General features: G+C 38.7%; 1 protein-coding gene across 5 annotated transcripts in view; it reads left to right on the forward strand.

Moving 5' to 3' along the window:
• The window catches only part of RNF144B (ring finger protein 144B), a 133,699-nt gene that overhangs the window by 70,283 nt on the left and 38,875 nt on the right, over positions 1-24,541 (forward strand). For all 5 annotated transcript variants that reach the window (XR_010376818.1, XM_031435145.2, XM_031435146.2 and 2 more), the window contains exon 2: positions 8,465-8,665. Coding sequence is in view for 4 of the 5 variants with exons in the window: in XM_031435145.2 (XP_031291005.1) it covers positions 8,501-8,665 (165 nt within the window). In the remaining variant the exon portion in view is untranslated. The remainder of the gene's footprint in view (positions 1-8,464; positions 8,666-24,541) is intronic.

Here is a 24,541-nt window from a genome sequence, read left to right on the forward strand (position 1 = left end):
AGAAGTTATCCACTGTGGTATCGAGTGACTAGGTGCTGAGGATATACAGATGAATAAGATGTGGCTTCTGTCCTGAAGGAATTCGAGTAAGCTTAGAAGTGATTTTAGACTAGAATGGTAACTTTTAATTCATGTTGTTTGACCTGAGAATGAAAAATACTTTGATGTTTGTCACCTCAATTATGTTTTTGTTTTTTTGGTAATGTTCCCCTGATGTCACCTGGGCGTTAAATGATTTGAAGAGGCATAAGAGCACCAAAGTTAATTTATTTAATTATTTTAATTTTAAATTTGTTTTTTCACCTTTAGGCATATGTGAGAGGTCTTGTACTAAGGTTTTATTTTTATTAACATTTGCTATTTACTTGGTAATGAGTACTTCTAAACTCAGTATGTCCTACTGTAGTAGTTACTTAAAAATGGAAAACCATACATTAAAAAGAGTAAAAGTGATCAATGCTTTTGCAACATGGCACAAGAGACTTCTCAACTGTGATTGGATCCCTTCCTTGAATTGAAAACACAACAATCTAAGTGAAATACACTTATTCATGCCTGGAGATACTTCTGATCATATGGCTTGTGGTACCTGTTAAAGACCATGCTTTGAAAGCTGTGTCTCATCAGTTTCTAGTCCCTCTGCGGTCATGAATTTGAGTCTCGGACTTTAAGTCAACTGGTTTTTGTCTTTCTTGGGAAGGCAGAACAAGACTATCTAATTTCTCTCTTTGCTGGACTTGTGGCTGAAGCTATAAACCCAAAGTTGTCCTGTGTAAGATTAAAACTATCCGTTGACAACCTCCTCAACTAGTTTACTCTTTGTTAAGTGAGGACTATGTTTAATTGCCTTTTGCATCCATAGCACCTAACACGTGTGGCATTCAGTGCTCTGTGGGTTGACCTTATTTCCTGCATTTTGCATTTTCCTGCATTTTATTCCTTAAGAAACTGACTTGGCAGAGATGTACAAAAATACACACCCTGTACCTTGCTTAGTGTGGGATGGAGGAATTCTTTCCCCAAAGTGGTTTTAAATTTGTTTCTAACTAAAATTTCTATGTAAAACTTTTAACTTTCACAGGAGAGGGTGATATTTATACATGCTTTTATTCATTTGGAGAAGACATTTTGATTTAGATATTCATGCCCTAGTGATTGTAGTTTCAGGGTTATGTCATGACCCAGGAAATCGGCCCATCTCTTGCTCTGTGGGGCTTTCTGAAAGAACACTTCTCCTTGATCTGCTAATGACATCATTGTCTGACCTGCCTTTAAGTGGCATTCCTTCCTGCTACTGAGCTTTGTTGTTATGCCAGGTAGGCTGAAGAAAACTATTCAGCAGGGCTGTAAGAATAATTGTGGGAGGCAAGGGAACCACTGATTTAAAAAGAGGTGGGCAGGGCACAGTGGTGGTGTTGAAGGGGGGACCGATGATGATGAAGGTAAAATTACAATGCCAGAAATATCATTGAGCTGTTCTTCTCAGATTCACTCCTACCTTCTTTGATAAATTTTTATTGTTAGAAAAGCTGGGGATGGATTTCTTCCTCTTGGGCCTTACCTTGTAGTGGCAATGAGAACATGAAAAGAAGACAAGAAATAAGAAATGTGCTTTTTAGAAAAAGTGTAGGCATTTTGCAAACGTTAAAACTTCGCATCCCAGATGCCCTGTATTCTGTAGGGTTTTGGGTTAGCTTATCACAGTGTCATGTACTTTGTCGGTCATGGTCTCATATCTCTTTCCATCTATTTCTCCTAAATATTTTGTAGGAAAAAATATGAAAATTAGATTTGATTATTCTCACCTTAAAAAATGGTGATTGTATGAGATGATGGCGGTGTTAACTAGCCTTATTACTGTAATCATTTCACAAAATAGATTAAATCATTACGTTGTATACCTTAGACTTACACAGTGTTATGCATCAATTATATCTGAATAAAGCTAGAAAAAATTAGATCTTATTAAAATAATGGACTTTATTCATTACGTAATTTCAAACAGCAAAGAGACTGCCTAGAAAACAGTTCTTACTAGTATTTAAGATTCCACTCCTAAGGGAGTGTCTGTCCTTGTCACCCACAAAAAAAAAAAAAAAAAAAAGAATAGGGATATATTTGCATATCAGTTCCATTTTTAGAAGAAACCAAGTCTCCAAGTTACAAATTTATGATCTTATCGCCATCCTGGAACCTGTTGAGATGAAGCTGTTAAAACTAAAGAATTAGAGGCTGAAGTATTTTTTCAATTCTTGATTTCCTCTGAAGCTGTGAAGTGTTGGGGGCAAAGCACAGAAGTTCCCTTTCCTGTCCTGTGAGGCACAGTATAAACAATGTTTTGCAACAATGCTACCACTTCACAAAGCCCGAGTAGGTGAATGTTTACTTCCGTCACCTCTAAGAATTAAGTATTACTTGGGTTTGTTTATGCAGCCCATCCTTCGTACCTGTGGGTCCTGCGTTGCCGTTGGTTGAGTCTGTGGATGCGGAATCCATGGATATAGAGGGCCGACTGTACCAGGCCATTTTATATAAGGGATTTGAGCATTTAAGGACTTCGGTATCTGCCAAAATTTGGTCTGCCAGGGGGTTCCTGGAATCAATTCCCCTCGGATACCTAGGGACGACCATACTGCAGAATAGTTTCTAGTCTATTTTATTGTCTCCAAATAATGATGAAGTATCCTATGTGTGATGCCATGTATTTACTTGTTGGCCTTGAGCATTATTCCTTTTAAAAACAATTAAATGGATATAAACTATACTTGAGTAATTGCATTTGTGTGACTACTAGTCAGGTTGCCTGAGTTCCCATTTGTTCATGCTCTCTCAAGGCACATATTAGAACTGTTTTTGTGATATTACTGGAAGTGCACTGGTTCATTTGGTCTCTGAATGGCGGGAGAGTGGGTCAGAGATGTAAGAAGAGGTTATGACCACAAGACTGGCCGGTGTGGAGGTCAACCCTACATCCCTGCCTCACTGACCACTGATCACCATTGCCCTTGCTACTCTACCAGCCAGCTGGTCTACCTTCCATTCCAGACTGTATTTAGGGTAGAACTTCAGCAAATGGCTAATGGCTGAGGATGGTCAGCACTTTATTAGATTCAGTCAGTACCATTTGAGTCACTAATGGCTTTTGTGTTAAGACCGTGAACCAGCAGTGAAACAAATCATTGTATTGAGTGGAAATGCCAAGGTCAACACAATGCTAATTTTCAGATTGTGTTGAGCTGGTTGCCTGACATGTCATTCTTAGTTGATACTGAGAGGGCCTTCCTAACAAGGCAGAGATGGGACCTTTGGATTCCTGTTCTCTCTGCTCTGCTGGAGTACTGGCTCCCTGAGACTCTCTCTTTATTACACAGGCAGCACTTGAGCCCTGTCTACTCCCACGCCCCCACCTACCTTTCCTGAAAATGCTTCCCTTTGTTGGCTCCCTCTCGCAGTCCGGTACTCAGGTATCTTTTCGTATCTTTTATTCCAGCTACTTCACAGGGATGACTCAGTGTCTTGGATGGGCATGTACACACTTTGAGAATCTTCATGTGTCTCCTCTTCTGTTTGGTCCTTTGTTCTCGAGTAATTCTTAGACTTTTTATAGCATGAGCTGGGCGTAAGACCCCTCGGCACAGATCAACTGGATTTTTACATACATTAATGTCCTATTACGTCAGTAACATCAGCTGCCTCACTTTGTTAGCTTTCTGTTTCTCTTAGTCTCTTTAATCATGCTTTACCAATTTAGCTCAATTTTAAAGTTTTGGCAGATGGTGTAAAAGTCCCTAAATAACTAGGTAAGTATCCTTGTAAGACATTATCCTCCCCAGTCACGTTATCTCTTTGTGCGGTGGAATAACAGCTATGATTTTGGTTCGTGAAATGGACATGAACTGCATTAGTTAGAAATACTTTGAACGTTGGCTCTCTCACCCACGGCATTTTTGGAGAGGATTGCTTTTTCAGGCTGCCAGGAGAATATGAAAATTCCTTATACATCCTGAGCTTCCTGCACAACGTCTGAAGTATTCCTTTCTTTGGCAGTTCTAGTGGAAACATGTGAGGGAAAAAGTGACTTTCCCGTTCTTCCCTATCAGAAGGTCATTGCTTCTCATATAATGAACACTTTGTAGGTCAAGAGACACTCAGAGAGTAGGCAGAACTCCTGATTCCCTTTTCCTGGTAACTTAGGGCAAAATCAGATGTTTTATTAGAGAGGCTTTCCTTCCCTGCATGCCCCAGTCAATCTGTCCTGCTCTGTGGTTCCCTACAGTTAAGCAAGTAGTCTCACCACTCCACCCTCCACCCTGCCACCAACTTTAGAACATTCATCCCTGAAGTCAGCTTGCCAGGTTTTTCTTCTTTCCAACAAGACTCTTATATTCTCTGCCAAAATCCTTTTCTCTGTGGGTTCTGGACACCTAATAAGAGGCTCAGTCACATTTGTAATGACTGTAAAAGTGATTATAATTGTCACTGTTTTAACCAGGAGGGTGGTGGAACATTCAAGTCACTTTCTTATTTTAGGTAAAATGTGAAGTATGAGGCAAAACAAGTTGAGCCAGCTGGTAAGAATGAGTTACTGGCTTTCTGGAAGGAAGACTCTTCTCGAAACCTGGAGGGGAGTGTGTGTATGTCTTGTTAGTGTACCTCTGAAGATGTGGTCCCAGGAAAGAGTCAGGAGGAGCTGCAAGCATGTGGTCCACATCCCTCTGGCCACCCCCCTCTGTGTTTCATGCCGTTTAGTAGTTCGTGTGTGTGGGTGAGTTCTACTATTGGGTTTCATGTTGTGGAGACCAGTGAATCTTAATGAGACATAAATGAAGAAACACTAGGACACCTTGGAGCCATTCACAGATATCTCAAGTATGGGGAAAATTCATGTAGAGGACTTCAGGGTTCTCCTAATTATTGCTTGAAGAGCTCAATTTCTATTGAATCAATGGTGAAAAGGTTTCTTGTTTGATATTCTTTTCGCTGAAGTGCTTGCTATGGGTCATTCATTTTGAAAACATTCATTATTGATTTTGCCTGGCTGGTTTTCAAACCATGTGTGGTGAAGCCGTCAGCTTCTGTGATGGTGCCTGGGAGGTGCTGAGGGAAAGGTCAAGGGGACCCAGTCTTGGTCTCTCAGTATTGCTTCCACCAGCACTAGTCTACCTTCTCTCTTTCATCCAGTGGTGGTATACTTAAGATTTTGTTTTTATAAAATTCCATTGCTTTAAAAGCATTTGAAAGCCGTCACGTTGGGGAGCTAGTGTTATTGTACACAGGAAAATAAATCACTTCTTTGTGAAGAATTACTTTGGATTGTTCACGTCTCAAAGAGATGAAATATGTTAACTTCTTTCCTCCGTCTTAGTTGCAAGTACTGCCTTGATTGGAATGCTTGGAATTTTTTTTTTTTTTTTAAAGAAAACAGGTCTCTGCTCTGTAAAAAAGTTTTTATGTTATAACAATATTTATATGTAATGTATATTTTAAATTCATATATATATAAATTTTAAGCCACATTATTGAGGTATGATTGACAGACAAAAACTGTACATATTTCACGTATATAACTTGATTGGTTGGGAAATAAGTAAACATCTATGGAACTGTATAATGCCTGTAGCTAACAGTACTGTATCACGTACTTAAAAATTTGCCAGGGGTAGATCTTATGTTAAGTGCTCTTAACACACATACACACAGATATTCACACAAAATAATGATAAATAAAGGAGACAGGAGGAAACTTTTGGAGGTGACGGATATTTTCATGTTTTTACAACTTTGATTTCGTAGCTAAAGGCATGTAACTCACAAACTAAGGAGTAAAAGCTTATGTATATGGCACAAGACAAGATTATGTTTCAGACGGCCTTGATTCACACGACTTCTAGTCCTGCCTTCAAAAGAAGACTATTTCAAAGAGATAATCTTCTAAGAGATATCCAATTATGTCTTCATTTTTCGAGTTCATTGGCCCATTAAATGCCTTCTTCTATAAATGACTTTCTTGAAGGACACCTAGCTCTCTTTCTGGGTTGGAACAGCAGGATTTATCTGTTCTCAACAGCTTCCTCTGCATGGGCTGTTGGTGTAATTGACATTTGTGCTGTGGGATGTTTCTGGCCTGTGTCATTTCCCATCTTCACTCCTCAGGAAGCACTTACTGGTGACATTTCTTCTTGTTGTTTAACTTGGAATTTCTCTTTTTGAGGGGGAAAGTAGTTCAGAATATGGTATATGAGCAGTATTTGGAAAATGGAGGTGAGAAGAAGATGAAAAGATATCATTGATAAGATGATGTGTGTTTTGAACAGGAGAGTCTTGGAGAAGAAAACAGGTGACAGTTGTGTGAGCATAAACTAGGAACAAGGAAGCAGTAAAATCATTCACTTTTACCCCTAATTGATCCCAAAGAGAGATTTTTTTTTTTAAACTTCAAAATCCTGAATTTGATGTGCAGGTTGATTTGATTTTAATTTGCTTTCTGGGTGATAGATCATGAATAGTTAATCAAATAAAAACGCTGTGTCTTTAACCATATTGGATCTTTCCCGAGAAATATCTGTCATATTGGAAGCCAATCATTGGTTAACTTCCTATTTAATTTATTTTTAATGAAGTCTTCTACTACCACTAAAGGAGTAGGCCATGAACCTTAAATACTTCAGGTTACTAGAGTTAGTAACTGTTGACTCTGATACGACAGTAAGAAAGTTTGTGCAGTTGGTTTTTCATAGGTTTTTTTTTCTTTCTTTCTAAGCCAATTTGTTTTTCCCTCCCTTGTTTTAGGACTTTTGTACCTATATATTGAGACCGAAGCCACTGTGGGGCTCTATATAACAGAAACTGAATGTGAGAAATAATTTCTTTTTCCTCAAAATTGGAAGGCAGAGACTCTGATTCTTGTAGGGGGAGACGGTACAATTACTTCTACGGCCAAGTTTGTTAGAATTGGCCATACTCTTTTCAAATAGTAAAAACTTTAGGATTTTGCTTTTATTTAATCAGAACATGAAATTTCTTAACGTGATGAAAACTACGATTATGTAGGAAAATTATTTTCACAATTATTTTACCTCTTTTAAAGATATTCTGAGTAAAAACAGTCTAGTGGAAGGACTTCAGTTATTCTTTTGATTTTTCAGTGTAGAACTATCCTTTCCTATTGTCGTGCTATGTGTAGAGATGAATTTTATTTTTGCACATTTTCAGCGATCTTATGATAGCTGTAGTCATAGACTTCATGTCTCTTTCTTTCCCCTCTCTCCCTTTCTCTTCCTACATCTCTCTCTCCCTGCTCCATCCCTCTACATAATATCCACTTGTGATGCAGTTCTGGTGCAATGGACCAGGACGTGGACTTGGCCTTAGAAGATGGAGGTTTGAGTTTTGCTCTGCCATGTATAAACTTTGAGAATGTTGACAAATTACTTAGCTTCTCAGGACCTCAGTTCATCTATAAAGCAAAGGAAATAATCATTGTGGTTACAAAATATTAAATGAAATAATGCATGTGAAGGAACACAAATGAACATCAACACCCTATTGAAAACTTTTTTTTTATTGGGGTGCAATATACATAAAGTTGATCATTTCAACCATTTTAAGTGTATAGTTCAGTGGCATTAAGTACATTCATAATGTTGTGCAACCATCATACTATTTCCAGAACTTTTTCATCATTTTAAACAGTAACTCTGTGCTTATTAAATAGTAACTGTCTGTTTCCCCCTCTTCCAGCTCTTGGTAACTACTTTTCTACTTTCTGTCTCTAGGAATTTGACTGCTCTAGGTACCTCATATAAATGGACTCATGTAATATTTATCCTTTTGTGTCTGGCTTACTTTCTTTAGCATAATGTCTTCAAGGTTCATCCGTCTTGTAGTGTGTGTCAGAATTTCATTCCTTTATAAGGCTGAATAATATTCCACTGTGTGTTTATATCACATTTTGTTGATCCATTCATCCATTAATAGGCATTTGGATTGTTTCCACCTTTTGGCTGTTGAGAATAATGCTGCTGTGAACATTGTTGTGTGAGTATCTGTTTGAGTCCCTGTTTTCAGTTCTTTTGGGTGTATATCCAAAAGTGGAGTTGCTGGATCATAAGGTACTTCTTTGTTTAACTTTTTGAGTGACATTCTATTTTAAAATATTTTTTTGAATCTGTTGAATGGACCGTAGCAATGAGATTCCTAAATGGTGCATTTGTTCATAGTGGTCTTTTAATTCCCATAGTTTACCTCATATGAGTCAGGACAGCAAGGTCACCTTACATTTCAGGACTGCAGGAATACCTTGCCATGGTGGCAAGCTCTCTCACCCATGGTCCTCAGAAATGCATTTGCCGTACATTTAGAGATCATTGAGGGTGAAGATTTGCTCTGCTGGCACCCAGATATGTTGGTTAAATTATAGATGAATCAACGGATATAATATTTTCTGCTTTGGGCCTTTCTTTAGGGACTGAAGAGACTGAAGAAGGCTGAAGACAGGCTGATGGGCTCGGTTGGTAGACTCCACTGTCTCACCATGACCGCCGAAAACACAGCGCCAGGAGACCTGGCTCTTGCCCCGCTTGTCACTTGCAAACTCTGCCTGTGTGAACAGTCTCTGGACAAGATGACCACACTCCAGGAATGCCAGTGCATCTTTTGCACAGCTGTAAGTTTTCCTTGATGCTTTCATCATGAGACAGTACAAAGGGAAGAACTGTAGAAGTACAGGGTACATTTCTATGCCTGACTTGAGAAGCCAGAGTGTGCTACCATATGATCCTGCTTTGGAGAACGATTCCACATTTGGATCTGATTCTAAATACTATCTTGAATGGTAAATCTGATATTTACTGGGTTTTAGGCAAAGTGTTACTAACATGTGTGTGAAATTTAATTATTGGTTGGATAAGCAGTATCTCTGTTCTTAAGTTCTAGCTAAGGAACAAAATAGAGACATTTTTAACATGCCTTAGTTAACTGCCATCTGCAAGAAGTATTTTTTTGGGGGGTAGGTAATTAGGTTTATTCATTTCTTTATTTCTGGAGGAGGTACTGGAGATTGAACCCAGGACCTTGTGTATGCTAGGCACGCACTCTACCACTGAGCTATACCCTCCCCCTGCAAAAAGTGTTTTGAATGATGGAGAATCAGGTAGCAATTTACTGAATTTTCTTTCATATACTTGCACATCTCCTACAAAGCACATGGTATACAACTGTTTTACTTTGTCATATTTATTTTTTTTCCCTGTATTTTCAAAGCATGCTGAATGCTGCTTCTTCCTTATAATAAAGAGAACCCTATAGATCTCCAGGGATGGGCTTGCCTCTTTTAGTTTGACACTTGGTACCAATGCCCATGACCTTGATCGTGTGTTTTCCTGAAGGTTGGTTGATTAAAGTGTAAAGATGGGAAGCAGGCTGATGGGTTGAAAGGGACTACTGAAGTGTGAACCCAGGTGGTCTTGTCCAGATTTTCATTTATTCAAACATTTTTCGAGCTCCTGCTGTGTGCTAGACACTGCTGAATGTTAGGAATATAAAGATGAATAAGATGCTTTCCGCAAGGAAGATGGACACATTGAAGGAACTATACAAGAGTCTGGTGAAACCAGGGATGGCCAGACATAGCATACCCCAGGGGTGGCTCCCCCACTTTGGACCGAGCTTCCTGGTGGCTGTGCTTTCTGAGTTGAGGCTTTAAACAAGAGATTACACACTGATGCCTGTGGGCCACATCTGGCCTCGACACATTTTTGTTTACATCCCCAATTGGGAAATTTCAAATGACAAATTTTATGAATTTTTCATGAAAAAATGAAAAAATAGTAAGATACAGCTCCTCTGGGCCTGTATTCATTGGCCCAGAAATAGATGTTCTTTCTTCTGTTTAGGATACCTACCTCTCTCCTCCTGTATGTGTTTGAATCAACTACACTTTTAAACTAAGAATGGATTAAGAGTCAGCCAGGAAGAGTGCTGGGCATCTCAGCATGGTAGAAGGGAGAGCCTGGTGCCTAAATTATAATCTTCACCATTGATCTTTCCTTTGGTAGGCCTTATATGGGCAGACTGTTAATACTTATTATATAAGAGGTACAATAATCACCAGACAAATGTGGGTTTAATACTCTGACTTGTGAAGGAAATTGAACAGTTTAGTTGCCATGATTAGTGCTTAAATCGGGGGAGTAAGGAGAAAGGGATCATTAAGGAAATACTAGAATCATTTATAAAAAAGGCATTTTACTAAGCATACTTAAAAAAACAGATAAATTAAGGTGACATAAATTTTACTCCATCTCCTTTTCCTATGGTAATTTAATTGACACGACACATTTTCAAGCTAGTTATATTAATTTTCTTAACTTTTCCGATTGAGGATTAGGGCATGGAGGAGCTTTGGAATAATTTTTAGGTAAAAAGGAAAGCAACTAAAATCCTTTAATGTTTTGAACCATGGGATCCAAAGATGGCAAAGAATAGTATCCTTTATTCATTCATTCAGCAGATACCTGGTGAGCAGCATCTGTGTCCCAGGAATTGTTCTAGGCACTGGGATTTATCAGTTAAAGAAACAGAACCCAGCAGAGCAGGGTGGGTATAGCTCAGTGGTAGAGTGCATGCCTAGCATTAACGAGATCCTGGGTTCAATCCCCAGCACCTCCATTAAAAATTAAATAAAACCTAATTACCCACCCCCCCAACAAAATTTAAAAATAAAAATAAACATTAAAAAAACAGCAGATCCTTGCTCTTAGGAACTTATATTCTATCAAAGGGGTTAACATGATAAACAATAAGCATAATAAATAGATAAATTACATAGTAGTGGGTAATAGGGACTTAGAAAAAGTAGAGCAGGAGGTTAGAAGTGTGGGACGAGGATGTTGTGATGGTCCGGTGGACAGGAGGAGGCTTCACCAAGTGATGTTTGTGCTGGTTCTTCCGCATCTTGTTGGCCTGTGTTACTTTACAGGAAGTGAGGAAATGGCCTTGTCATCACGGGGTTGGCTTCAGTTTCCTTTGGTCTTGCTTTCTTTCTGAGTGCTGTGCTTCCGGATTACTTTCTCCAACTTTCTCACGTTGGTTTCGGACCCTTGCTAATCCTTGAAACAAATGAGTCAGAAGCAGCATTTGGGTAAAGCCAGTATGGAAATTTTTGGCTGAGGGTTACTGACGTTCAAAAGCAGGATATGGAATTCACTTTTTGCAATGAGATCTCCAGGTGCAGAATTCAACTTTGTGTGGCAGCGTTGGGTAAAGAGTACACACGTGAGCAAAGGCTGTGTTAAGGAGTCGACACTGCCACATTATTGTTTCAGCAGTCTCAGTGCCCAACTAAAAATGCAGCTGTTTCTCATGTCTCCTTCAGCAGTTTGGGGGGAGGAGTTAGTACAATCAGATTATTCTGTCATCTGGATTCATACTTCCTCCTAGTTGGGGAGTACTCAAAAGCAGAAGGTGAAATGCCTGGGTAGTTTTGGTTTCCCTACCACTTGAGAACTTTCCATAGCTATAAACCGTAACTTTCCCCTGGCTTCCCAAATACCCCATTTCCTGTGATCCGCCAAAATAAGTAAGCTGTATGTGTTTGATTACATTAGCGTCTATACATTTGCAATTGATATCAGCCTCACCTGAAATACTATTCTAACTTTTCTTGTTAGAGCTCTTATTTCTTCTTTTAAAAAAATTATTTAAAAATGTGTCTAATCCCCCTAGGTTTTGATTTGCATTCAATTAAAGATATCAAATGTGTTTCTGTTTTCAAGGCTGAAAAGAAATCTGTGACATTTTAAAATATACCATATACTACTAATATCCAATTTTTCTGCTGCATTTACTTTTATTAATGTTAGTACTTTAATGACATCAAGATAGCATTAGAAGTGAAGTTTAATTTTCAATGTTAATTTTATTTTCTTTTAGCATACACAGTATCAAATCTGTGTGATATATGGAATATTAAAGAGCAGAAGCTTTCAATCAAAATTTTCTTCTAAGATATTTAAAAATCAAATTCATAATGCACTATTCTTTATTAAATCCTAATTTCCAGTTTTAAATATGATTGGCTGATGTCTTGCAGTTACTGGCTGGGAACGCCTTCTTGCATATACCATATAGTTAAAATGGTTTTGCTAAGATAGTTCCCCCTTCCCTCTCTCATTAGGGGAATGTTCCAGTGTAATGGTTCTCCTGCTAGATGTGGTGCTAAACTTGTATATTTTCATCAGTTTAGTAGAGTTTTTTTATACTTTCTATCCTTGTCCTGTTTTTCCTAAGAAAACAGTGTGATCTATGTGCTTGGGGACAGTGAAATGGTTAGATGGGGAGTGTCTGACTTGACCTTTGGATGTTAGCCGGCTCAGACCTGGCCTTGAAGTAGGTGCTTTCCAAAACAAGTGGGTTCCATGAACCTCTAGGTCTGTGAAACAGAGATGATCTTTGAATAAGTGTCCCATAGTCAAATTAGCTTGGAAACTGGTATGTTTTCTACTCCTCTATTGCGCTTTAGAGACTCTGTGAAATCTTGTGTTTACAAAGAAAGCAAAGGGACATGTTTAACTTTGATGAAGATTTCCATCTGACCAGTGCCACCTTTTTTTAGGGCAATACCTATTAACTTCCCCACAACCAGTGCTTAAAAGAATGCTGCCTTAATTTATTCCATGTAGTTAATTCTTGATTTAAATGACATCCAGAGAAAGGAATGTGACAGATGTTGCTTCAAATAATCCATCATAATCTAGTTTCTTATTAAAGAAAGCTTACTGTGTTGTTTGTGAAGATGATTTCTGTTAGACTCTTTGCTCAGATTTAACTTAGAGAAAAAAGTAGTATGAAATAAGGGAAACTAAATGTACAGGACAAAAATGGGTGTGGCTTTCACCAGCGTGACATAAATCTTTAGGTGTATCACGGAACCAAAGAAGTTGGTATTGTGGGGTTACAGAGAGGTGTTGCAAAATTATGTATTCTTGTACTTGGAAGTTAAGTATCTTGGGGGTGTTAGTCTAGTAACTAATAATATAGAAAAAGCCTCCCCCTCTCCAGTGGATTTAAATAATGCAAATATGAAAATTCAAATTTTCCTTTTCTGGCTTTTGCAACACACTCTTTCAGATAATATCATACCAGTATAATTGAAGAAAAAATTCACAACAATTTAATTATCAAAAGAGGGAAAATTTGTGGGTTTCTCCCTTGTGAGCAGTGTTTGCCTCTTGATTTATTTTGGAAGCTATTTCTGTCAGCCATGAGTTAAGGAATAATGAAAACACAGTTGTTGCTTGTTTTTATAACCTAGATAATTTCACCTGAAAAGAGTTGGTATGTTGGGCATGGCCTATTTACCACTCAGATTAAAGACAGGATGTGCTCAGGAAGAAGAAAATAAAGTCCAGCCATATTCTTGCCTTTTTTCCATTACATTTTGTTGGCTCTAAGTAGTTAGAACTCCTTTTACTATTCATTTCTCTGAGCCAAATGGATTTTCCAATGTTTAAAAAAGTGAGAGGAAATATAAAGCTTTTTCGACCAAGCCTGTGTTTTCCTTGGGGCCTGCTGGGTGACCTTTAAGAAAAGCTCACATATGGCCTGGGAGACATTTACAGTTTGGGAAGATTTTCAGCCTATGTGCTTGCACGTGTGTGTATGCTTCTGAGTATGTACAGTAATGCATACACGTGTGCACCCACACGGACTGGTAACTTTCAGGTGAAGCAAAGCAAAGAAGCTGCCATGGTTCTTTCCTGGGTTGCAACTGATATCTGCATTAGGAGAAAGGAATGTCATTTTTCTTTTCTTCTACTTTTTTTTTTTTTTTTTTTTGCCAGATGAAGGTGCTTGCATTTATTTATTTATTTATTTATTTATTTTTTATTGAGGTATAGTCAGCTTACAATGCTGTCTCAGTCTCTGGTGTACAGCACAAAAGAATGTCATTTTTCTATTCCCACCTCCATCCTTCCCTTCCAGGGTCATATGCATGGTGATCAAAAGTGCAAATACAGAGCTAGGAAGACCCGGGCCTGTGTTCAGGCTTTCCCATGTAATGGTGTATGGCTTTAGGCAAGGCCCTTGGTTTCCACGAACCTCAGTTTCTCACCTGTGGGATGGAGGGAGGGTAGTGGATGATAATACCTATCTTAGACTGTTGTCGAAGGCATCAAACGAGAACCCCGGTACAGCAACCAGCGCAGTCACAAGCCCCCAGGAAGTTAACATTATTACTCCTTTCTCTCCTGAGTCCTGTCAGTACTCTGCGCTATCCTGTTTTTCAAAAATGTTTTCGAGGAAGGAAATCCTGTAAAGACTTGACTTGCTTCCTCATTAGCCTTATAAAAGGCTAATGAAAGGTGGTTATATAGATGATTTCAACTTGCTGCTATTCCGAGACACCCGCAGACTAGCAGTTAGGATTAAGAGTGAGAAATCTCTCTGTTGGATTTGTCCGAAGACTAGCTAATGGCTGGATATTTCAACTGAAGAATTAGAAGTAGGACTTACAGGAGAAACAAAAACCCATACAAGCTGGAAAGTGAAAAGATGAGCACGTTTCTGATGGATGTAAAAGGTTCCGATGGAAGACTGTCTCAAGCTACTATTTATTTAAGAACTGCTGATGCCCAGTACAAATATAATAATGTAATTACTTACTGGCTTGATATGTTTAGTCAGTATAATTTTAAGTATCTTTTACTGAGAACTCTGTGGAGCTGCAGGAAATAATGAGGCACCTTACTCCAGCAATGTTATAGAGGAGTTTTCTGTCCCCTCTTCTGGTCCTGTGACCTGCCAGCTTTTCCTGAAACTTTAACATCTCCAGCTCTCTGGATTCCCATGTCTTCTGGTAGCATTAAATGGGCAGAAGTAAATTTTGCCAGTTTAGAGCCCTCTCTTGCTCTGCTGGTTTCTGGTATTAAAATACACTGGCTTGCAAGATTGGCTTTATGGTTTCCCTTAACTTTATCTTGGATGATTGACAGTGAGCCAATGAATTCCTCTTTGTCTTTATTTATTTGTGAATGACTTGAATATAGTTGCTGCTTACACTTGTGTAGAGTTCTAATGATAAAACTACGATGACTTTTTTGTTTGTCAGTCAAGCCACTGGTTTAAAACACACATTTTGATTCTATGTTTTTCCACTGACAATGGCTGCAGGTCAGATAGCATCTGAGAAATGAGAGCAAACTGTACCAGCATGAGAAATGGATTAGAGATGACTCAAGGAGGAGCTGGCTTCCTGGACCTATGATCTCATCCATTGCCTAACGCTTACCACTTACTTACTCAAGGAAAGTGGTAAAATGTGGCCAGACGAAACAGCAGCAAAAGAGAGGCATACTCTTGGGGCCTAATGACAGTGTCGTGGCCTCATAGTCCTAGAATTGGAAGGGATCTTAGGCCTTCTAGACCCCCTACCCTCCTAAAGAAAGAAGTTCTGCTCCTAGTTGCTAGTATGGCTTGACATTTAAGAGAATAGGTTTCAAATCTGGTTGTCTGGGCTTCCTTTATTCAACAAAGATTTATTGTGCCATACACAGTTCTGATGGTGAAAATGTAGTAGTGAAGCATCAGATCAAGGTCTGGTTTTCAGATCGGTCACATTTTAGTGCAAGATACAGACACAAGTAAATACTGAAATCAGATGATGCTCTGCACTCTGAGGAAAAACAAAGGAGGGTGAGGGGATGGGGAATGCTGTGGGAGAGGAGGCTTCTACTTAATGTTTGTCAGTCAGAGAAGTCTTACTGACAAAGTGTGAGAGACGGCCTTCTGTGTCTGTGGATGCAGAACCTATGAATACGGAGGACCAACTGTGCTATGCCACATTATATAAGGGAGCATCCGTAGACTCTGTGATCCACTGGAGGTCCTGGAACCAATCCCCCAAGAATACTGAGGCATGGCTGTGTTTAAACAGAGATCCGAAGGATGTGGCAAACGAACTGTGCAGATGTCTGGGAGAATTTTTTAAGTAGAGGGAAGCAGTGTGGAGGTCCTAAGCTGGGAATGTGCTTGATATGTTCGCATCTAATCTCTGTTCTAACTCATCTGGAGATGCTTTTACAGACACACCTAGGAATAATGTTTAACCAAATATCTGGGCATCCCATGACCTGGTCAAGTTGACATATAAAATTAACCATCACAGTCACCCTGCCTGCTGCATAGAGGATGAACTACAAGGGCAGGGGTGAAAGCAAGGAACTAAGGAAGGTAAGTATGATAATTCAGGGCAGAGATGGTAGTGGCTTGGACCAGTAGATGGTAGCCATTACTGTCTTTGGGTAGTCTAAGTCTTCATTTTCTTTTATACAATGTAGGGATAATAATATATCATCTCATAAGGTCAGGGAGAAGATTGCGGTTGATAATCTAGATAAAGCATGTAGTGCGGTGGCCAGAATACAGCTGGCGTGTGTAGCTCTACTGCTTTTGATGTGATTATTTTACTTGAAAACCTCCAGGATTGGGGCATACCGTAATTCCAGCTATTCACTTATTGGAAATTCTAATTCTAAACTATCTTCTTCTACATCGATGTGAAACCTGTTTCTATATAAATTCTACCTGTTAATACTAGTTCTGTTCTCTAGAATAAAATTGATTGAAATCTTAATTTTTAGTCTACTAATTAGCCCTGTATTATTTGAATGAAGGTTATCTTTCTGTTGGAGGACAAGGTTACCCATTAAAAATTCACCCACAGCACTCTGTCCAGTGGGAATATTAATAAATTTGTTCCCCCCTCCTTTGCTTCGGTTGACACAGTTCTTTTGGAATAAGCTTTATTTGCAAAAACTCCAGTCTTGACTTTGATCACTGGTTGAACAAGTACTTCAAGCTTTTCTACTTTCTCTTAGAAAAATACATGGTATCAGGGTAGCAGGTTTGTTCTATACTATGAAACAAGATTTAATTTCTTTTTCACAAAGAAGGTTATAAAAAGATGATACATTAGTGATCTGTGCTTGTATCTCTTTTTTTTTTTAAAGTGCACCTTGCCAAAGTTTAATTCTTTGAACCACATGTCAGAATGTGATAGGCTGGCCAGACATGCACACCACGACGAGAGAGCAGCCAAAAGTGGGTGTCCAGTGAGAGAATTTGTCCTAATATCTACTGAGTCAACAAAGTTGATCTATTTATACCTTTTGAAGTTGTACTTTATCGCAGTTTCCTTTAAGTCTCTTCCCATCTTAGTTTGGATTCTGCTCTTCCTTTTGGTGCTACTGTGTGCCAGGCACTGCACTCATTGTGTGCATGAAGCATAACCAGTCCAGCTCTCATGTGGGAAGCAGACCCACTGATAAAGGAAGTACAATGTGCTGTGGGTTCATATGGGAACCCACTTGGACTAGACTTGAGGAGGTCAGAGAAGTTCTCTTGAGGGGCTGAGACCAGAAGATGAATAGGAGATTGCTTGATGGCAGTGTTGGTGGGGCTTATGGATAGGAAGGATGCTGAGGGAAGGAGGGGCAGCTGTGTGTGAGGCACAGAACTAAGGAAGAATGAGCTACTGAGGAACCACGCTGAGAGCTGAGAGACATCCCTGGAATCTATCGTTGGAAGTATAGGTGTGCTTGGGCAGGAGGCTGGAAAGGCAAGCAGAAATGGATGGGGGGTCTTGTGTGTCATGTTCAAGAGCATCATGGAGCCAATGGAAGGCTTTGTTTGGATGTGGGGTAGGGAGAGTGGCTTTGGCATAGGGTGGAGAATGATCTGAAAGTGTGCAAAACTGGAGTAGGATGAAGGAAGGGGGTGGGGAGAGCTCAGAAAACACTCTCATCAACATATACTCTATTTATCATGGTAGACCGTACTTTTGCATTCCCACCAATGGTGTAGAAAAAGCCCCTTCTTTGACACTCTGGGTATTTTCAAATTTTTCATCTTCTCTAATCTGATATGTGAAAAGAACATATCTCATTGTTTAATCCTTGCTTCCTTTTTTAAAGGAGGAAGTTTACTGCAGCCAGACAAACTCATCTCATGAATCTATCTTTAAAAGATATATGGCTTGTCCAGTCCCAGGACAGTTTTAGCTGATTTCACACCTTAGTATTCACAGGACTCTAAAGTTAGAAAAATGGGCCTTATAGAGAAAAGTGTAACACGTAGGAGACATGAGCGAATGAAAAGGTAGTGCTCACTGCAGTTGTCCTACGGTGGTGGGAGATGTGTTATCTCACACACACAAGAAAACTATTTTCAGGGACAAGATGTTACTAAGTAGGAAAAGAAATTTTTAAAAACTTAGGTAAGTGGCAGCCAAAAAGGTTGTGAGTTAACTGGAAAATTCATTTTCTGAACAGTTAAATTAATCAAAGATTGGTTATGCTGTGGATTTCAGATATGCACGGAACCTCTTGGAATCAGACTGGACACATTCTGCACTCCATTTCCATGGAAATAAATAGCTCTGTGTTAACCGAAAGCCTCAATGGTTTTGAATTATTTCCCACCTCCAGTAAGAAGGTGCTTTTGGTTTGACTCTTCTGGAAAGTGTTTGTGAGTTATTACCCACAGGAATGGAGGGTTTTAATTCAGTCTCTTTGACCCTGTCTTTTTTTTTTTTAAACTGTAGTTGCTGTACAATATTATATAAGCTCAAGTGTACAATATAGTGAGTCATAATTTTTAAAGATTATACTCCATTTGTAGTTATTATAAACTACTGGTTTTATTCCCTGTGTTGTACAATATATCCTTGTAGCTTATTTTATCCTTAATAGTTTGTACCTCCTACTCCCCTCCCCCCATATCCCCCCACTTCCCTCTCCCCACTGGTAACCACTAGTTCTCTAAATCTGTGAGTCTGCTTCTTTTTTGTTATATTCACTAGTTTGTTGTATTTTTTAGATTCCACTCATAATTAATATCATACAATATTTATCTTTCTCTGACTTACTTCATTTAGCATCATGCCTACCAGGTCCATTCATGTTGGTGTAAATGGCAAAATTCCATTCTCTTTTTATGGCTGAGTAGTGTTCCATTGTGTGTGTGTGTGTGTGTGTGTGTGTGTGTGTGTGTGTGTGTGCGCGCGCATGCGCACGTGTGCATATACACATCTCATTTTCCTTATCCATTCATTAGTTGATGGACACTTAGGTTGCTTCCATATCTTGGCAATTGTAACTAACACTGCTATGAACATTGTGATGCATGTATGTTTTTGAATTAGTGTTTTTGTTTTTTTCTGATATAGACCCAGGAGTGTAATCGCTGATCATATGGTAGTTCTATTTTTAGTTTTTTGAGGAACCTCCAAACTGTTTCCCACAGTGGCTATACCAATTTACATTCCCATCAACAATGTGAGGGGTTCTGTTTTCTCCACATCCTCTTTGACCCCCTCTTTATTTTCCAATTAAAAAATCAAGGAAGGACAAGCGAGAGCATTTGAGTACCTCTTATGGAGTATATTATATATATTTTACACACATACACACACACATATATATTTTTCCCCCATTTACTCTTACCCTCCATATTACAGATCAAGAAACCAGTGCAGAATTAAGTTGCTTGCCCAAGATCCATTCTCTTAATTCCTAGACCATAGGGTAGTTTGGATGAGATAAGAACAACCTCTGTGAAAATACATAATGTACTGCCTAGCACATAGTACATGCTCCCTAAATTTTATTTGTTAGCATGAACAACGGATGAGGCCCATATTAGGTGTTTGTGATCCTAAAAGTTTCTAAAGCTGGACAATGGCCTATATAATACAAAATGACAACTGGTTCTTATGTACATAAAAGGTTAGTCTAAGGAAGATGTAAGTAGAAAATGATTTAAAAAATTCAAGGAGCTCTAGAGACTGCAGGGACACACAGCCATAGCCCCTGTTTGAAAGGACTGAGGAGTTTGCTGTGACTTTGGGCAAATTATTTGAGGAAACCAAGGGCTGAGAGATTAAGAAGTCTGATTTACACACTTGGAAGTTCCCAGTGTACTTAGTGTATATTCAAATGTTGAAACTGAATTCAGGGTTCAAGCCCAGACTTCCTAGTTCAAATACTGGTGGTCTTCCAGCCTCCTCATACATCATGCTGTGGAGTTACTGGTGTTCCCAGGAAGACCTCAGCCTGCCAGTTTCCAAGTGATCCTGTGTGCTGAGGATAATTAATGAATGGGGTACTGTAAGGCACAGAGATCTTTACTGCAACTGGAAAAAAACCTTTTATAGCTGTAATATCTGCTTTTCCTGGGTACTTTGTGAAAACCAGAGCGTTTTAATATGGAATGATCTCTAGTCTTTGAAAAACTTTATGGTTTACGGGGTGAGTCACCTTCAGGAGGAACAAAAGTAGTGTTTTCAAGTTGTAAAGATTACGGTATTTTCTTATGCTTTCTTTCTCATAACACGGAAATCATGGTGATGTAGTGGGGCAGCCAGGAAGGGCTGTGTCTCCATTAGACCTTGGTTTAAATCTCCACTCCTGTATTTCCCAGTCATGGGAACTTAGGGTAAGTAACTGAACTGCTTGGTGTGAGATGGATAATACCGGTCTCGGTGTTGCTGTGAAGATTGAATGTGGTAATTTTAAGACGTATATCACAGTGATCATAGGGGCCTGACAAATATTCTCGGTCCCATCATCTCCTACTTTCTCCTGCCTCTCGTGTAATGAATATTTTAGTTCTAGGCTAGTGGCTCTCAAAGTGTGGTCCTCAAACCAGCAGCATCAGCAGCAGCTGTGAACCTGTTAGAATTATGAACTCTTGAGCCCCACCCTAGACTTACTGAATCAGAAACTCTGGGCATGGGGCCCAGCGATCTATGTTTCAGTTCTTCCTCCCAGGGATTCTGATGCACTGGTCCAAGGTATTTGCAGAGCACTCACGCTATGGGTGAAGCACATATGAATTGCTCATTATCATGTGCTTTGGAATAGTATGCCCTTTCTGTCTCTTTTGTGACCACTGACACACATTTCTGAAACAACTGGTCATATGGCTTTGACTTATGATCTTTGCTTTGATAGTGTAATTTGCTGGAATACAGTGCTAATGCAAAACATTTGGAAAGTGGTGGTCAGAGTTTAACAAGAGCATCCATAGCGCCTGGGATATGTAGACCTACAGATTTACTAAGAGAAAGGAAAGGAAGACTGGTTCAAATTATGGCAATAAAAAAAAAAAAAAAAAAAAGGAAAGCAGCACATAAAACCTCCCTGATTTCTGGAAACTTGCTTTTTAGGAAATGTCAAGAAGATTCACATTTTGGCAGAAGAGAGTCTTGTGGGAAAATTATGGGGTGAGAATAGTTGCAGTTTTGTTACCACCTAATTTAAAAGTAGAAAGATATTCTGATATTGCTATGGATAATTGAATAAAGTCATTTTGAGTTAATTTTGAATAAAACAGGATTGCTCATATTCAATTTAGTTACCATGGGTCATTGTCCAACTTTACCAGTCTTAAATCTAATAAATTCTCTCTTGTAAATATAATCAAAGAGGAAGTTTGCTTAAGGCTTAGGTCTGTACCACACCGATGGCTCTTAGTTCCTAACCATCACTCCATGCAGAGAAGGAGTATCCTCCTGAGGAAACTAACGGCATCACTGTTGTCTAACTTTCGGGTCATTGATGTGAGCTATTTTACATGCCGACTTTATAGGTTATATCCTGTAGAGAAAAATGGAATCGACAGTGAGTTAGTTTCATTTTCCATTTATCTGGTGTAAATATTCTTTTAAAATTTCAAAAATTTAGGTAATTATTCTTCAATATGGCTCCCATTAGTTTTAATTATTAAGGTTTTATTTCACTGTAATTTATTCAAACTCTGGTTTAAATACTAATACAGATACTGGGGTTTTATGTAAAATAACACACATGACTCCTGCTTTAAGGAACACTAAAATCTGAGATTTAATGAACAGTATACTTTTTCTTTTTGATTTTTAGTTTAAAAAATATACAACAGTTTGGTATGAAACTTTTCAAACATACAACAAAGATGAAAACATTTTAACAATGAATATCTATGTTCCCACCACCTCTTGGATTCCAACATTAACTCTTTACTCTGACTTGCTTCATTACACGTCTATCTGTCCATTTAGCCTTTTGTCCCTTGTATGGTTTTAATACTCACTGTGAATGCTCTAGTAGAGTGTAAGTACTTCATTCTCCAGTTGTTTGCTTAGATTGGTTGAACGGTTATATTTTATGTAAATCACTTGCATAGCCTTGCATCTTGGCAGAAGGAGTTTCTTGACCGTTTATTAATTTGGGATTTGTTCCTTTCTGTGTTGCTGAGCCCTTATGTATATTTTGAGAGAGTCAGAAGGGCTGCTTGAGAGTTCAAATAGGGACTCTTTAGGGGCACAGGAGGAGAGAAGGAAAGTGATAAATGAGTTCAGTGGAATCTACTGATGTTTAATCTGGGCTGTGCTTATCTTCACTGCCTGTCCTGGGCCTGTTGGCTGAGGCCTTGGGGCCAGCTGAGGGCTGGCAATTCTGAGGTCTAATGTTTCTTTGGAGGAAATGGAAGGATGTAAATTTGGCAAGACTTCTTGTTTTTTATTTTTTTTTTCTCTTGGAAACTTCGGTTGCTTTTCTGGGTATACTGTGTCGTGAGATAGTACCTGGCACACATGGATCTCCTTGGAACTGGTATCAGAACTGGGGCCTCCCTCTGCTAAGAAAGGCAGTGCAGGCGGGACAAAAGAGAAAGCCTCGGAAAGGTCAGCTGAAGAGTTACTGAGTTACTCATGTTGGAAGGAGACCTTATGACCCTAGTGCCTGCTCCCTGCTCTGAAATGTTCTTCCAGTTTAGCAGATCTAATTGGCTTCATTGTGAGGACTGGACAGACTGCAACATTTCCAGGGGATTTCTCTTCAGAGCTATTTCTGTCACCAGTTATCTTAATTTGGTTGTTTCATGATCACTTGAGATAAAGATAGAAGCATTTGATCACTCTTGCTTGGTGGGAACAGGAGGTACTTTTATTGGGGCCCAGATTTAATCTCCCATATCGAATGACTGTTCTCAGACTTACAAGGTGGATGTTAGTACCTTTTTCCAGAAAGAGTAACAGCACTATTTTGGGAGAAAATATTTAAAGATACTTTAAATTCTAATGTATGTTTAAATTTTGCTTCTATAATTTGCCCTTTAAGCTTCCTTTACTGTTTCTTCTGGAACTAGCTGATGCACGTATTCTGTATGAAGATGTTAGAAAAGAGTCCTTCCTTCCTGTGGAGGTCATGCCTCTGAATTTTCCAAAATGATGTAAAGGCATTGATGATGGACATACCTTCCTTGATTAAACTTGAGGGCATGGGTGGTACTGAACCTGGTAAGTCTGACTTGGTTGCACATTGTAATCACTTTGAGAGTTTAAAAATAACTAATGCCAGTTCAGCAAGGTTTCAGAATATGAAACACAAAAGTCAATTGTATTTATATCCACTAGCAAAGAATAATATGATAATGACATTAAAGACAGCAATTCCATTTATAATAATATCAAAAGGAATGAAATGCTTGGGAATAAATTTAACGAAAGAAGTACAAAGTTTATACTCTGTAAACTACAGCATGTTGAAAGAAATTCAAGATGACTAAATAGAAAGATATCCCATGTTCATGGATTATGACTTAATATTATTAAAATGACAGTATTCCCCAAATGCAACTACAAATTCAACACAACTCCCATCAAAATCCCAACTATCCTCTGCCAAAATTGACAAGCTGATCTTACAATTCATACGGAAATTTGATGGGCCTGACATAGCCAAAACAATCTTGAAAAAGAAGCACAAATTTGGAGAACTCTCTTACTGCTTACAAACTAACTACAGTGTTACCATAATCAAAACTGTGTGATACCATTGAAAGGATAGAGAGATAGATCAATGGAATAAAATTGGAAGTCCAGAAATAAATTCTCATGTTTATTGTCAGTTGATTTTCATCAAGGTTGCCAAAGCAATTCAGGGGGACAGAGCAGTTTTTCAGCAAATGGTGCTTGGACAACTGGTTATCTATTTGCAAAGAATGAACTTGGACTGCTTCCTCATGCCACTGGCAAACATTAACTCAAAATGGGGTATAGGCCTAACTATAAGAGCTAAAACTAAAAAGCTCTTAGAAGAAAATATAGGAAATAGAAAAAATTTAATGACCTTGGGTTAGGCAAAGCATGAACAAAAGAAAAAAATCAGACTCCATCAAAATTAAATACCTTTATACTTCAGTAGACACCACCAAGAAAGAGAAAAGATAACCCACAGAATGGGAGAAAGAATTTGCAAATCATATCTGATAAGGGGCATACGTAGAATAAATAAAGAGCTCTTATAACTCAATAATAAAAACACAAATAACCCAATTATGAATGGGCAAAGGATCTAAATAGACATTTCTCCAAAGAAGATGTGTAAATTACCAATAAGCACATGAAAAAGTGCTCAAAATCATTAGCCATTAGAGAAATGCAAATCAAAACCACGGTGAGATGTCACTTCACACATGCTAGGATAGCTACAATAAAAAAGAC

The sequence above is a fragment of the Camelus dromedarius genome, chromosome 19, assembly GCF_036321535.1.
Source record: "Camelus dromedarius isolate mCamDro1 chromosome 19, mCamDro1.pat, whole genome shotgun sequence".
In the NCBI taxonomy this organism is placed as follows: domain Eukaryota; kingdom Metazoa; phylum Chordata; class Mammalia; order Artiodactyla; family Camelidae; genus Camelus; species Camelus dromedarius.